The sequence below is a fragment of the Podarcis melisellensis genome, assembly GCF_964234715.1.
Source record: "Podarcis melisellensis genome assembly, chromosome: 2".
NCBI classification, from domain to species: domain Eukaryota; kingdom Metazoa; phylum Chordata; class Lepidosauria; order Squamata; family Lacertidae; genus Podarcis; species Podarcis melisellensis.
This window is the reverse complement of record NC_138529.1, coordinates 47,712,149-47,728,877: the sequence shown is the minus strand read 5'-3', so window position 1 is coordinate 47,728,877 and position 16,729 is coordinate 47,712,149. Positions and strand designations below refer to the sequence as shown.

The 16,729-nt window shown below is 40.1% G+C and overlaps 1 protein-coding gene across 5 annotated transcripts in view; it reads right to left on the bottom strand.

Moving 5' to 3' along the window:
* Window positions 1–16,729, bottom strand: part of DOCK2 (dedicator of cytokinesis 2) — a 252,567-nt gene that overhangs the window by 166,749 nt on the left and 69,089 nt on the right. For all 5 annotated transcript variants that reach the window (XM_081899107.1, XM_081899111.1, XM_081899110.1 and 2 more), the window contains 2 exons: window positions 14,104–14,246; window positions 4,195–4,290 (listed from right to left, as the gene is read on the bottom strand). In XM_081899107.1, the coding sequence (XP_081755233.1) occupies window positions 4,195–4,290; window positions 14,104–14,246 (239 nt within the window). The remainder of the gene's footprint in view (window positions 1–4,194; window positions 4,291–14,103; window positions 14,247–16,729) is intronic.

Below are 16,729 nucleotides of genomic sequence, written 5' to 3'. Positions count from 1 at the left end.
CCGATTCTGGATATGCCTGTCATCAGAAGGCTATCCGCTTCCCTTTCTCAGGCAGATGCACATCAGCAGTAACTGTTTAACAGAAAGCATATGCAAGAGAAATTATGGGCAGTTCAAACCAAACCAACCCGCCCGCTCAGACAGGAGTTCAGACAGGCCAGTGCTGCCCCACTCCTACCCCATATGTGTCCACCCTCTGGGCACTTGAGACAGAACACTACACACATTCCAACATAAGCACGTGCAGTGAGGGGGGAAAATATCTGATCCCCTGCTAACTTTGCCCGTTTGCCCTCTGATAAAGAAATGACCAGTACATAATTTTAATGGTAGGTTTATTGTAGCTGTGAGAGACAGAAAACAACAGGAAAACACCCAGAAACCCAGAAGACAAAAGTCAGAGATTGATGTACATTATAATGAGTGAAATAAGTATCTGATCCCCTATCAACCAGTCAGATGTCAGGCTACCTGGTATCTTCACTGTATGGAACGAGCTGAGATTAGAAGCGCCTGCTGTAAGGGAGAGGTCTTACCTGTAATCCCAGCTCATTACAGTACCTGTACAAAAGACACCTGTCAACAGAAGCAATCAATCCAGCAGATTCCAAAGTAGCCACCATGACCAAGACCAAAGACCTGTCCAAGGATGTCAACCAGCACAAGGCTGGACTGGGTACAAGACTATTGCCAAGCAGTTTGGTGAGAAGGTGACAACAGTTGGTGCAATAATTCACAAATGGAAGAAACACAAAATAACTGTCAACCTCCCTTGGCCTGGGGCTCCATGCAAGATCTCATCTCGTGGAGTTGCAATGATCATGAGAACGGTGATGGAGCAGCCCAGAACTACACGGGGGAACTTGTCAATGATCTCAGGGCAGCTGGGACCGTAGTCACCATGAAAACAGTTGGTAACACATTACGCCATGAAGGACTGAGATCTTGCAGAGCCCACAAGGTCCCCTTGCTCAAGACAGCACATGTACAGGCCTGTCTGCAGTTTGCCAATGCACATCTGAATGACCCAGAGGAGAACTGGGTGAAAGTGTTGTGGTCAGAAGAGACCAAAATCGAGCTCTTTGGCATCAACTCAACTCGCTGTGTTTGGAGGAGGAGGAATGCTGCCCACGACCCCAGGAATGCTCCTTGCCTGGGCACCATTTGCTCTAGGATGGGCCCTGCTCCTGGTTTCCTGTATATCATATGGGAATGACTAAACATAATTAAGTTTGCTAGATTATATTTAGGTGGAAAGCTTTCTGTGGCAGTGAATTAATGGATGCAGTTTTAACAATTATAAGGACCGTATTGTTGTTTAGCAGTCACCCAAAAAGTAAAGACAAATGACCATAAAATACTCCCCAAGCCAAATTTTCATTGTTGGTGCACACTGAAAGAGATCAACTGTACATATGTGTACTTGTACAAGGATGATAAGGATAAGAAATCTAGGAGTGTTGCTGAAAAGGTTGCCCAGTGCCACTTTGATTATGTATGACACCCTTCCTGGCACCAAGGAAGTGCCAAGTAACTTAAGAATGCAAATGAGAGGCAACAGGCCTAAGCCAGGAATATCTGACCTAGAAAAGCAGGCTGCCTGTGTGACACAGCCACTGCAGGAAGCAACCACACCACTGAACGCTATATATAAGCACCAGATATGAAGGCTGAAATACTTCTAGCCAGAAGCAGGTGAGTCCTGTAAGTGATCTATAAACAAGCCCCTGTAGTCCTTAGTCAGGGAGATGTAATAGCAGAAGCAATGGCTGCTTTGAATGGACTGCAGCAAACCAACATCACAGTCCTCCTGAGTCTTTCCTCTCCACGCTGGAGGCAATATCATCTACTTGTCTTAATTCCAGCTGTAACTATATCAGTTAAAATATGCTATTGTGGAACTGGAAAAACAGCTCTTTATTATTTATTACAATCATTTTAGTAAGTTGTAGCCCACTTTTTATATAAAACATAACCTCACAGCTGCTTACATCATAAAGATAATAATGCAAATCTATCCAATGTGAAATTATAAAGCCCTTCAGACAGGCATTTCTTTTTCCAACAACAAGAAGAAATGCATCAGTTTGTGAGGGCATAGGCACCAAATAAGTGGGGAAACTCATTTGCAGGCAATTCCAACAACCATGGGATTGTTTAAGTTGATGTAGCATAGCAGCTAAGAGATGGAACTGAGAATTGGCAAGTCCCCAGAGTTTCCTGTTCTCTGCATGAGCTCACTATGTGGTCCTAGGCAAGCCATTCCCTCAGACTCTTAGCATAAAAATACTCACCTGTCTTCCACTGTTGCTTTGGAGTATTTGAAAGTGCTCTAGAAGTATGATTATTAATATATGACAACCTTCCAAAGAAGTCCACAAAAATGACTCTACCACCAAGCATTTTTGCTTGCCAGGTCTGATAAAAGGCCTATGCACTAGAGAAGAAGCCAAACTATATCCCACTTAAACAAAGCTGGACCGCTGCCTATTCACCAGGAGAGTACTATGATTCTCCACAAATGACTAAGCAAATGGCAGCTTACATGCCTACTTTAGGACATGGTAGCCATTTGGTTCATTTCTCAGTGGTGTCTATTGTGTGGTTTGATACTATAAGTACTCCTTCCACATGACAGTCTAGATAAAACATCACTCTTTGACAGTCTGTTTTTTTATACAGTGAGCTTCACTTTTTTTCACTTCACAGCTGAGACAGCTTTCACAGCTAAAATTTATGAGGGCAGCACTGTACATCATTCTCTGAAGCAAGTTATTGTGGTTGGAATTTTTTTATGGGAAGAAGAATGACATGTTAAAGGCACCTTTGGTGTTGTACCACGTTGATTTGACCACTTTATATGCAGAAGCTTAAAAATTGAAAATATGTTTTTTAAAATTAATATACCAATATATGAAAACAAAGCTGAGTTTGGACAATCTCATTTTCACACAAAAAAAACATTCACAGATGATGTTAATAATATATGTTTTCTACTGCTTGAAATCTAACACACAATGAAAGGCAGGCATTAACTCGGTTGGAATCAAGCTGACATCATTATGATGCCACAAGACAAAAGCGATCGTCTGGTAGCCATGGACACAATAGATAACACAAAATAAACACATGGGGTCTGTAAGTGGCATTGTATTATGAACAAATCTGAACACAAGTAGCTTTTAAATGTGAAGAATAATGCACAGGAATCAACACTGTTTGTAGCACAGCTGTTTTGGAGTATTTACATTTGCAAACAAACTGGCAGCCAGATACCGTACTGTCATTTAAATTGCCAGGCCAATCGTTTTTTGACAGCCAACTATATCAAACGATGCTGCACGGGGGGGGGGGGGTCTAGCACAGTTATTTTGATTTTCTTGATACCTTTTTCTTGCAAAGTATCTTAAGCTCTGTTGAAAAGTACCCTGTTTTCAACAGTGTGGTTACTTCCTGTCTTTATAAAATGCTTAGCTATCAACATTTTATTCAAGTACCTTCTGATCTGCCAAATACATAATACTGTCAGGGTTGATTTCTTCTTTGCTACAGCTAAACTGTTAGCTGTAAAGGAACCAATAACAGATGAGGGTCAGGCAAGTCAGCACACCTTCCCAAGAGCCTCCTTATGAGGATAAAGAACACTCAACACTGGTTCTAAACCTCTCAATTATCTCTTACCTTCTGAAGTAGATGAGGTCACCCAAAAATTGGGAAAGCACTTATTGGTGGCAAAATATGCTCCTAGGGATTTTTGTTGTGGTTGTTCATTTGTCCAGGTGCAATTATTTGCCACACAATGTTTAGTATTCTTTTTATCCTGCTTTTCTTTTTCAAAAGAAGCACCTCAGGCAGTTAGCATTAAAAACTCCAACAGCATAAACAACAAATGAACTCAGGAAACCAGAGAAAGGACATCACCATCCCTTTCTCCACTTTTGCCAGCTGCACCAATGCTGGCCTTAGATGGGAGAAGCCAAGTGGCAGGTGGCCTGGGCAGGCCAATGGAAGGGGACTGGCTAGTTCCCTCTGCCTGCAGCAGGATGGTTGTGTACTGATAGGCTTTGCTCTGGGAGCTGCAGCCTTCAAACATGCCAGGGTGGCTGTTGCCTGCTGGTTCTACATCTTCCACTAATGGTGCTTGTGTGCCCAGAGCTCTAGCAGTGAAATGTATTTACAAAACCGATTACTCACAATTAAGGTGTCATCTCTTCCCATTCTAATGACAGCCCTGTTAATGGTGCGCAGCAGCTGGACCATTATTTCTTGTATGTGCTGATGAGTTGACTTCTGTAAAGCAAATGCAATTATTTTCACAATAATGAAGAATAATCTACATAGAAAATGCAAAGGCACACTTCATTCTGAGGCCTATGAGCATAGTACCTGTCAGAGAGCTAATCACCTAATAACTGCCACCTCAATTGGTAATGCAAATTGGCAGTGTAGCTGAACAGAATCCCTCCACCACAGCAAACCTCCAGATTTACCAATGTCGTAAGTATAATGGCTGCTTAGAATTAATTAAGCCATTTGGGGCTGTATACAACTGCTTAATGTATTTATTTGGGACTCTGGTTTCTATTCCATCAGTTCACAATCCCAGGGCTGGTTACAACAATAAAATCCACATAAAAACCATTCGAAACATCAAAAAAAAGTACAATATAAAAACATGGCATTGCAGCAGACAAGGCAACTGACCACTTTTCAGCTGAACACCCCAAGTGCCTTTTAAGTACATACTATAAAAATGCAATTCCTTCTTCTTATGTAGCAGTATTATTTCAGTATTATGTGATAAATCACTGGTTTATCCCCACCATCTGATAGCGATATCTGTAGAATGACTAAGAGTAGACTAACTTTTCCTTTTCCTCGGATATACTGCTGGGCTGAAAGTTTCCCTGTGCATTGCCTCAATTTTTTTCTAATGTCACCTTGGGTTTCAGTTACTGGCTGAACATGTGCCTTGCAGTGAATTGATTTTTTAAAAAAGGTTACAGTTCTGTCTTTCTCTAAGGGCAACAAAGTAGTTCAAAAATCACTGCATTTCTCATCACTGGATTCTTAAAGGTAACTCAAAGAGTGATCTTATGGCCACAAGCCAAGGCTGTACTAGTGTAATGTTGCTGTAATCCTACATACTCCAAGCAGGAAAGTAGATAATAGCATAATTGCAGCAGAAACCAGAAGCAAAATAGTGATACTGATAGATACTCCACATAGACCCCAGCAACTCCAGCGTCACCCACTCATCATCACGAAGCTCACTAAGAAAGCTCCATATCATCCACAGACAGACACAAGTGTTACTTATGTACTCTGCTTGTATTGATTAGCCATTGCTATTTGTTTAAAATTCTTCCTTTGTGTCCTTCCAATATGCCCGTTTGCCAAAATTCCCCTTTTTTGTGTCCATGGTTCTATAACCATTGGGGAGGATTCATTTAGTCTCATGATCCACATTTTGATGTGTTCCCTTTCCTGTGCTTACTCAGGGATCTGTGCTGGTTTCTGGTCAGAATCCTCTCCTCCAGTATATATGGAGGGGGAGCAGTTTGCATGTGGCTCTCCATTAACTCTAAAGGGAATACATTTTTCATATGCCACCTCTTTTGCAAGTATAATGTTGCAATGACATTGGGAGTTAGAGCAACTTGGGCATGAGCATAGGATTCCAATTATGCTGTGCTCCAAATTCCACTAATTTTCCCCATGGTTTTGGCAGTGTCCCCATAGGGTAAGGTTTATGCTGGCACAGTATACAGCCAATGCAATCCCATCACTATGCTGGCGTAGATCCACCATGCTGGCATAACATTTTGTTCTGTTAGTCAATGAGTACATAGTCTATCCTATCTCAGAATATGACAACACTAGTGTTTTATATATTCCCAGTTGTGTAACTATACATGTGTATTTTGTTCAGATTGTGCCTCATGATCAATATTTTGAAAATAATTTTAACATTTGCTTAACAGCTTAGGTACATCACCAGGAAAAAAAGGGGGGGTGATCTGACCTATCAAAGTTTCCATAGGGGAAATCACAGCTTCCTGGGATAACACTTGCTTATATTACTGTGCAAAGGCAAAATAGTTTCTCCCAAATTATTAGCATTTTAAAATTCTGCAAGTTCCCCAGTCCTACACTCCTCAGGTTACAACATGCATGCATGCTTGACAATATGAGGAGTGATCCACATGTTTCCAGATGTGGGACTGGCAGAAATGCCCATTGCTCAAATTTCCAAATATTTTCTTCTGCTATCATGCCCAAATTGGGACTCACAGATCTCAGTGTGAGTAAGATGTTAGTTTTCACATTGGGCATTACATCAGAGTACAAGTAATTTTGGGCTTCAAGAGTTGACTTCAAGTCTAGCGGAAGTGCACCTCTATGTTCAGGGACATTCCATCTATATCAAAGCCAAATAATATTTATAGTTTTTACATTTTTCCAACCTTTACAAAAGTTACAATATGACAAATATAAAACATTCTAGAGTGCAGGAGGAGGAACTAAAGGATGCAGAACTGAGGGGAAATATCAGTGACTGCATCATTGAACGTCTGATTCTCTTGCATTCATTGTATTCCTGTTTCGTCTTCCATCAATTGCTTCCTATTGCTCTGTTACAGATTGAATTCATACAGCCTGTGCTGGCTATATCCAGTTACCTTTCATTCTCATCTGGCTTGGAATTGCTTCAAATGTTCAAAATAAGAAGCTATATGAATTGTGTATTCTCTCTTATTTCACTTTTGAGGCAGCATTTGGAAAGAAATTCATACTCCTTTCTTGCTGCTTACTCGGGCATGTTACACTCGGAGCCAGTTTCAATAGGTGGTACCCTGCTAACTCAATCCATCAGTATAAGAATATCTGCTTGTGCAATGGAACTTTCTCCCCTTTCCTCCCCCATGTCCCTCAAACCTGTTCTAGAAGTTCTCCCAACCCACCAGAGCACATCTGGGGAGACTGCAGAGAGGAAAGGGAGGAGTTCCATTACGCAAGCAGAAATCAATGCATGGATTGAGCAAGTTAGTTGGGTACCACCAAATGGGACAACAAATGAGGGTCTTTTTACATTCAAATAAGTATAGGCTCTCCCCAACTGGATGCATTCGCTTTTTGCTGCAGTACAGCAGGGAGGTATGCTCCCAATATTTGGGGGAAAACATCAAAATTTGGTTTCATTTGACTTATTCTCCAATTTATTTCAAACCTATTTATGTATTTATCCCTGGCAAAGCCAATGAGGTGCCCTCTGGAGGTTAGTCTTACAATTCCAATCAGTCCCAACCAGCAAGGCCAATGGTCAGGGATGCTGGGAATTGTGGCCCAAAAAGCTTCTGAAGGGCACCAGGGCAGGCTACCCATGATTTATACTGCCCTTCTCTGCTTCACTTGTATCTGATGAAACGAATGCCCATGATGGTTTATGACAAGATTGGTTAATTGCTAACTCCTATAACAGCTTCTAACTTAATTTGCAGCAACACACCTACAGACACATCCATTAAACTCTCAGTGTTCATAAATCTTCCGTGCTGTCTTTAAGCACAGCCTTTACCAAAACAAAATATAGACTATTCCTTAAGCGCGACTCAGCAGCTTAAAATATTGAACAAATGCTTTGCCTGGTCTAATTAAGAATAAACATGGGATGCTACTGGCATTCCCACTTTTCTTGAAGTTGTTAAAACTTAGCAGATAACAGCCTTACTCTTGCACCTACTTTTATTTCCCTAGCCAGCCTACTAACCCTCATCCTCTTTCTTTGATCAGCAATTACTGTGCCAGATGCCACAGTGGGGTAGGGTTCTTTCCAAAAGCAGCATCTGGTTGCTTGGCAGATTTCCCAGTTCCTTCTGGCAGGTTTGGCATTTTCAGAGGGCCTGTCATACACTGCTGCTGTGATCTGACAGAGTTTTCCTAAGAGGCTATCTCATTCCTCTCTTCCCCTTCACTCCCTCTGCCTTGATAAATGTTACAAGTAAGTGTAGGTCCAAGTTCTCCTAAGAGTTCTCTAATTAGATACTTTACTCTCCCAAAAGAACACCTCATCGTAGATGTTGAATAATTAGCTTGAAGCGTACATTTTGTTAAAAGGGGCCCAGATTGAAGTTACTTATAGCCCTGCTTTTTAAACAATAATAATTATATAATAATACATAAATCAGGCTCAGCCTTTCAATTCTGGAAAGGAGAAAGAGATAAAATAGTGAAACACTACTCAGTACTTGATAAAACAGAAAATAGTATGGACTGAGCAGGCTCTTCTCCTTTCAGAGAGAAGTATAGAGGCAAACTAATTGAAAAACTACTTGCCATGTATGCAGAGTCTCAGAGACTATACTGTACTGGTATGTGTGTATTTAAAATTGGGGTCGCTAACTTGTGGTCCTCCAAATAATGCAGGTGTATAATCCCCAGGATGCTGGTTAGGACTGATGTAAACTGGAGTCGGGGAACATCTGGAGAGCTAGAGTTTACTCACCCTATTTTAACACATGATTAAATGGTATTCAAGTTCAGGAGAAGATTCACCTACTATCAGTGATATACTGTATCAGCTCTACTACATATTCAGAGCCCCCATGAGTAAGTGGTGTCCCATTAAGAAAGAGAAAAATTCATGGGCAATTTTGATGACATGTGAACAAAACTTCCACTAACATTCAAGTAAATGTTGCAGTCCATAATTAATCAGATCTCTGTTTGCATAGTAAACCCCAATAGAACCTTGTGTTGAGGTAACCGCGTCACTTTGCACTTTAGAAGATCTGTCAAATATTAATTTCCTTGCCTGGGGCCACTTGCCACTTGATTCCCTTTCCCAGAACTCTCTCTGTGTGTGTTCACCCATTTCAACACCCATTGTACCTGGTTTTCTCTGAGGAAGAGTTTAAATATCAAAGCACCTTCTGTTGTAGGGCTGGGGAGCCTTTGGCCCTCCAGATGTTGCTGAACGACAACTCCCATCAGCCCAAGCAAGCATGGCCAATGGCCAAGGATGGCGAGAGCTGTAGGTTCAGCAACATTTGGGGGTTCTGTTGGCTCAGTTCTGAGCAATAAGTGTTTGTCACTAACGATTCCATATGGCTGCTATCAAAGGGAGAAGGAAGACATTGAGGTCCCTTCCACTGTCCTAGCTGGGTGGGACCAATGGCCATTTGGACCCTCCCTCCAACAACTACCACAAGGATGGGGGATCTTGGTCAGCCTGTGCACTTCATGGGAAACTTTCAAGGACCACATGGCTATAGAGGTCAGCACCAGAACCAAATGTTGACACAGTAAAAGTGGGCAGAGTCAGAGTCCACTCTCTCTTTCTACCTCACACACACCTCACTTGTTGGCCCCTTTCCTGTTTTTTAAAAAAGCGTCTATTGGTGCCAACAGATGCTTTTCTGGGATTTTCCCTAATGTCAGTGATTTGGGGAGTGTGGGGGTAGAAGTGTCATACTACATGGGTAGGGAGGTACAGGTAGGAAAGGACGAGTTAAACTTCCTCTCCCCAGCTTTACATCCCTGAAAACCACCACCACAGCAATGAGGCTTTAAGAAATACCTCAGATTGGAATCAATGACATCTTTTAAAAGCTTATTTACTGCATAGGGCCAGGGAAACCATAGGCCACTTCTGGGTCCAAGGGCTATAGGTTCATTACCCCCTGATCTACAGCTATTCTGTCTGATCATTCTATGTAATGGCAGGAACCCATTTTGTATAATACTCATGAATATACAAAATTATTAATAAATTATTATTAATCAATATTATTATTTAAAATGCAAATGCACATTTGGCTTCAGTTTGCACTTCAAGTTATCAGGTTTGAAAAGGGAACTCAAGCATTTAGCAGTAGAAGAAATGCACAAGTTCACTTTTCAGATGTGACAAGCATGGTTCAAAAAGCAGGCACATCTGCTTTATTGTGGTAAAAATTTGCTTTTTGCTGTTTGTGCAATAATACACCCTGCATCTGCAGCCTGCCAGGCATTTACGGTCACTCTTGCACCTGAGATCCTAACATACAGTCAATTTAATTATAAAACAGTGTTTGGGATTTCATACATGCAATCTGTAACAGCAAGTAGCTCATCTTGGAGGAGACATCATCTTTTCAAAACAACTGAGGGCAACAGCTAAATATTACGGAGGGAGAGAAGAATAAGATTTTTTTCCATTTTTCTGCTTTAATATGGCCTTTTCACATTGAAAGCACAACTTTGTCAAACAGCTATACAGTAATAGATAAGGGACAAAACATGAAAGCTCATTATAATATCTATACTATGTTTACTCTATAATTATCTTAAACAACTATACTTTAAATGTCAAGGGGGCATTGCAACCACACACTTCACATACAGAGTTATCGTCTTGTTCCTATTGTAACAGTTTCATTTACAAACCTCAGTAATGAACCCAATCGCAGAAATTGCTGAAGGGTGGAGGGAATGTAACAAGCTCATGTAAAGTTAAATATTTGTATTGTTGTTCCCAAGGTGGGGCATCATTTGGCTTCACTGCAATGCCCTAAAGAGAAAGTTTTAGGCTACAATTCCATGCTCACTTACTTGGGAGTTAATGTCTTGGAACTCAGTGGGACATATGAGTAAACATCCATAGGATGAGGTTATTAACAATTTCTCTCTCTCCTTAGTAGTGGCAGTGAGCATCTACAGAGCGCCTCATCCATCATGTTCCTAAGCTGGATTTTAAACATTTGCCATATGCTTCCAATTTAGTTTAATTGCACTAACCTTCAGGTATGTTAAAACATGGGGAAAGGAAGACACTGCATTATGTTAACATTTAATTTTTGCATTTGAAACTAAATGTTTGGGAAAGTGAATGTTACTTTGCTAAAACTTCTTAGTCCTATAGAAGGTCCCCTTTCCTTCCATTCAGCACATTCTCCTTCTGTACTTCCTAATTATGTCTTCCACTGTCATCAAGTACAGGATCAGAAAGTTCAAGGATATGCCTCCTAAGTCAATTCAATAGGCCCTTAAGATCTTATGTGCTTCACTAAGATATTTATTTGTTTAAACTACTCATAGGCTAAATTTAAGGGTTACGCCCAGCCAAGGGGGCTTCCAGCAAAATATATGAAAGCCAAAATATTAACACTACAATAATCTACAATAATAAAACCACAATTATCAACAACAGAACAAGCCATGAAACTTAAAAACAAAACATCCAGCAAAATACCAAACACCAGTAAATAATTATAGCAAAAAAAAATTAAATTTGATTCTTGATCTCTAACTTAAAGCACTTCAGCAACAGTTAGCACGCGTGCGGATCTTCATGCCTGCCCCCTCCAATTTACTCTAGAGCAGCGGTTCTCAACCTGTGGATCCCCAGATGTTGGACTACAACTCCCATCATCCCTGAGCTCTGGCCTTGCTAGCTAGGGGTGATAGGAGTTGTAGTTCAACAACATCTGGGGACCCACAGGTTGAGAAAGGCTGCTCTAGAGGGTCTCCAGGCCTCTTGAAATTATTTGGCAGAGAGGCAGTGTGGGATGCAGGAGGGAGGACAGCACAGGGGAAATTCCATTGTGCAAGAAGGACCCCATAAGCAGAAGCCTCTTTTAAGCCAGTTGCTCCTGGAAGCCTGTGATGAACACCTTCCTCAGGTATGTATGCTGTCCAAACCTAAAGATTTCCTTCTAGTGACTAGACAGTGCACAGAGAGGAAGTCTCAATGCCCTGCTGAGAGATGCATTAACTTTACAACAATTCATCCAATGATCTTTCCATTTTTTAAAAGAAAGAATTTCGCTGCCAAGGAAAGTGAAAGGTAGACTGTCGAAGTGCATCCTAAGGAACAAATGATACCAATTTTCTAAGCCTGGCCATCTCTACAAACTACTTGTGAAATGGAAAGAATGCTTTAAAATCACAGAACTGAGAAAGAAAAAAGAACCTGCCACTAAGGCTATGACTATCATTCTTGAGCCCTGTATGATCTCAGCCAAACGGGGTCATCTAAGCCAAAGCTTTTTCTCCTTGAAAATTCAGGTCAAACAAAGTACATTCCTGATAGAATAATAACTATTCTATTAAACTTCTTGCATATTAGCATTGTCACAATGAAAACTGAAGAGGCTAGTACTTCTACAGTATCTCAGACTCTCCCTAGCAAGAAATACTGCCTAACTAAAATGGATAAAATAAAGGAAATTCAGCTATGCAGCCACCCTCCACATATTTCAAACAGCACAACTTAAGTGATTATTCAGTGTCACTTCAAGAACCAGTGATACAAATTATACTGAGGCCCCTGAGGTGGCCCAAAATTCATCCAGTTTCCACTTTAAGACATTCTAATTGGGAAGAAAGGGGAAGAAACTGGGATAATCTCAAAAGAAGTGGAAAATATATTTGTACCTAAAAACACAAATTAAGTGTATATTAGAAATGCAGTAGTGGCAGGCAGGGCGGCTTTTCTGATGACTGCCAGTAACAGAGGGGAGAGTGGCAAGGTAGCAGCAGTAGTGTATGGCATTGGGAAACCAAGTCAGCTTGTCAGGAAAACCTGCCATATTCACAAGAGAAATTTCAGAGTTCAGCACCCAGAGTAGTGTAAGAACTTTCATTACTAATATGATTTTTTAAAATGCAGATTAGTGAAGGTGCATTAATTAAATGATAACTAAGACAGACATTGGGAAATAGAATATAACTCAACTCCTTAAGTCAAATGCAGATTTCTGCTTGTGACCCTGCACAAAGATGACACATTTTTAAACATACCTTTTAGAACTCTCCCATTGTAGAAATTTGTTGTATACATGCACATGGATCACATATGCAAAATGTGGAAAGCAAGCTTGCACAGCAGCTAATATTAAATAAGCACATGTGATGATGGCAATATGGTTTATGAAACAAGAACCTGGCCACTGGCTTTCAATGCATACTAATATAACTCACCCTTAAAAAGTAACTGTTCCTTTAGTGTTGCAGAACAGTTTTGAATATTTATTAGAAGCAGAAAAGGCATAAAAATGACTTGTTCATTTATTCACTTGGATTTTTTCATACAGCACTATCAGTGATTCAGTGCAGACATAGCTATGGTATGGATATCAAAAACACCCTGTGGAGTTTCCTACCTCATTAACTTCCATTTAATGATGTTAAATAAATATATCCACACTGGCACTTACTAGGGCACCAAGATTCCTCAAACCCATGACTTAAAGTGGATTTGAAACCACAGTAGGCAACTATGTTCTTTTAGGTACCTGTAAACACTTTTTAAAAATTCCATAAGCCCATTTAGGGGTATTTAGTTATGTATACTTGTTTTTAATTTAGTTTTATAAATAATAAAAATTGGTATTTTTTAAAATGCTGATTTTAATCTTTGTATTACTGACAGTTATTTTAATTTATTTTATGTACAACAAACACACACAAACATGGTTTATGCGTTTTTATAAATAATGAAATAAATGGTTTGGGGCAACTTGGATGGCCTGAAACACAGTACAGTGGTACCTCAGGTTACATACGCTTCAGGTTACAGACTCCGCTAACCCAGAAATAGTACCTCAGGTTAAGAACTTTGTTTCAGGTTGAGAACAGAAATCATGCTCCGGCGGCACAGCAGCAGCAGGAGGCCCCATTAGCTAAAGTGGTGCTTCAGGTTAAAAACAGTTTCAGGTTAGGTACAGACCTCCGGAACGAATTAAGTACTTAACCCAAGGTACCACTGTATCAAGGAAAGAGTGAGCCAGCAACATATTCCCAAACTCCATGGTTCATGTGTCTCGTGTCAATGATACAATGTGTACAAAACGGCATGACTCCTTTGGCTTTAATAAAATAAAGCTGATTCAGGATTGATGATGTGTCAAGGCAAATGATCCTGAAAGCCAAGAGGGAAAAATTATATGTCTGTTTCCAGTGTCGTACTGAAAACTAAGAGAACTCTTTCAATCTGTCAGGGCCCTGTTATATTTAGAATTTAAATGAGAGTCATCAGCATCAATATTTTACAACTTAATCAGCACCATCTTACAACCTCCTGGAATCAGCCACATAATCATCCTAATCATCAATACTCACTGGATCTTGACAGCTGAGAACCTCCAGGATGCTGTTGAGTAATTCAACACAATACTTCTTCTCTTGGTTTTGTGCCTCTTCCCTTGGATCCAGTAATTCCTTCAGTTCTTTGGTAATGACAGGAAGCAGGATATCTCTACATTCTGAAAGTAATAATTTGCTATTTAGGATTATCACAGAAATTTTCATGTTTTTCTTCCCAGAAAGCATACAATGCAGCTCCCCCTCCCACAACTATGCTTAATTCCAGTCACTTCCCATGTAGAGCCTTCGGGCTTCTATCCCCTTTCATCTTACCAATGTAAACATGAAGAAAGCAAATTAGGATCTACAGAATGAATGTCTAAGTAACTAAAGGCAGTTCAGCAAAGAGTAATACCACATTCTACACTTCATGAAGATCTGGCTGGTGAATGAATCAATCAATCAATCATTCTGAATAGAGTACATGTTTATGGGTAATAAATGTCTTCCTGCAATGCCAACTTGCTATTATTATTATTATTATTATTATTAAACTTTTCTTGTTGTATTAATAAAAGAGAGAGAAAGTGAAAAGCTGACCAAGAGCTAGAAAGGCAGCAAAATATACATTGAACATGTGAAGCTTGCATACGTTTGACAGCAAATCAGAGCAAATAAATCCAAATGGCATGGAAAACTACGCAGAAGACCAATTTGGCAAAATATCATTATCTATGAAGCTGAGCTAAGTTCTGCCCACAACATTTACATTCAAGATTGTTCCTAGAACATCCATGGAAAAGCAAGAGTGCCTCTTACTCATGAATTGTGCATATGCACACTACTTCAGATATTTGGGGAAAGGAGAGAAAAATGTAACAGATACTCAGCATCTAAGCCAGAGATACAACTGTTCATGAAACATAAACAGGCATCATCAAAACTCAAGAATGGCGATCTGTAACCCTACTCTTCCTACCAAAATTTCACTTCCAACATCCCCCAAAAATGCCACCTTCAGCACCAGAAAGAAAACACACCTTTTCCCCAGCAGCTTATTTTATGGTAAAGAAGAAATATGACATATGAAGAATATAAAATAGTGTGAAAAGCTGGATGATGGTGGTGGAAGAAAAGAGAAGTATTTCCTCCAAAACCTTTTCACTGCTTAATAAAATTTCCAAAAGTTTTTACTATTCATGCCTTGCTTCTCACAGTAGCAAATCCCCCAATTAAAAATGGTTTTATGTTAGAATATTAACTGGCCAATTCTGACACAATCCCTAGTTATACCTGACATAGTATTGTTTAGTAGGGTTGTGCATCTGAATCCAAGTCCCAAGCTGGTGAGATGCCTCAGAAGTATTGGGCTTGACTGTCACAGGTGAAAGGGGATCTTTATGAGGTATCACAAGTCAAAGGAAGGACTCCTGAAGCATTGACAATAATGCAGACAAGCATTGGCTGAAAGGGGAGAAAATTATTTTACCCACATTTTCCAATCCCAGTGCTTTGGTGAAGGAAACAGCTTTTCAAGAACAAAACTTATGCCTCTGAGATCAAGGAAGGTGCGAAGGTGAGGAGTGGAAACAGGTCAAGATCTCCATTGCAACTGGCAGGTCAAGTTTGTATGAGAGGAAATTATTTTTTCTTGGAAAGTGAATCATTTGGTTCTTTCCACCCCGAAGCCAACTTTAAAGGTACCTGGCACAATCCCACTGAACCTGTTTGTTTGTGATTTAACAGGTTTCTTACCCAGTGGCACCACTTTTATGTTTGCAATTTTCAGAGCAATTGTCCACAAAACACTAAAGGAGATTAAGTGATTCCCACCCAAAACTGCCACAGCTGCTCTTGTATCACAGCAGCTTTGCTTCGGACATTTTGAAGGATTCATGGCCAGGAATAGGGTTACTTTCCCAGCAATTTCATCAAATTCTGCTTCAAAATAAAAATAAGATTTTCTCGGTTTCTAGCACAAAATCCCCTATACCTGTTTGTTTATAAATTTGGAAACCTTTATCCAGCCTAAGATTACATTCACTTCTGCCAGAAGGAATAAAGTGAGAGTCATTTCTTGAAAATTCTCAATAGGGAAGGAAGAGGAATGGAGCAGATCCTAAAACTAATTGCTGCCTTTGCGGGAAAACCTGCAACTACACTTCTGAAATTTGAGAGAACTTATGCACTCAGAAGGAGTAACAATGCCTTCACATTAATCAAATTTTGCCCCAAATTAACAAGTACTTAGTATGGGAGATACCATATTTTAGAGGTATACAGAAGGCTTTACTCATTTTGGAATGATGGTGGTGTCTGCAAATTTCATCCATTTCTATAAAAAGCAGGGGATTATAGCTGTGTCTACAGTGATTGGGGAAGAAGAATTAGACTGCCTATGTCTGACCACATCAGGTTGTTATGAAGCACCAAACTGAAGTCCAAAGTGAATCTTGTGGTTGATGCACACCTATTTACACACAACCATGCTCTTTCCTTATGAAAATATTTATTTACTCTCTTGCTTACTGTTTGAAATTGCTTTGTACTATTAGCTGTAATAACATCCAGTTTTCCCCAGCATACATTACTGAGGGAGGGAGAAGTCAGACTGAATGTCTGCAATCCCCCTGCCCCCGCAGCCCCTCAAAATCTGTTTTTG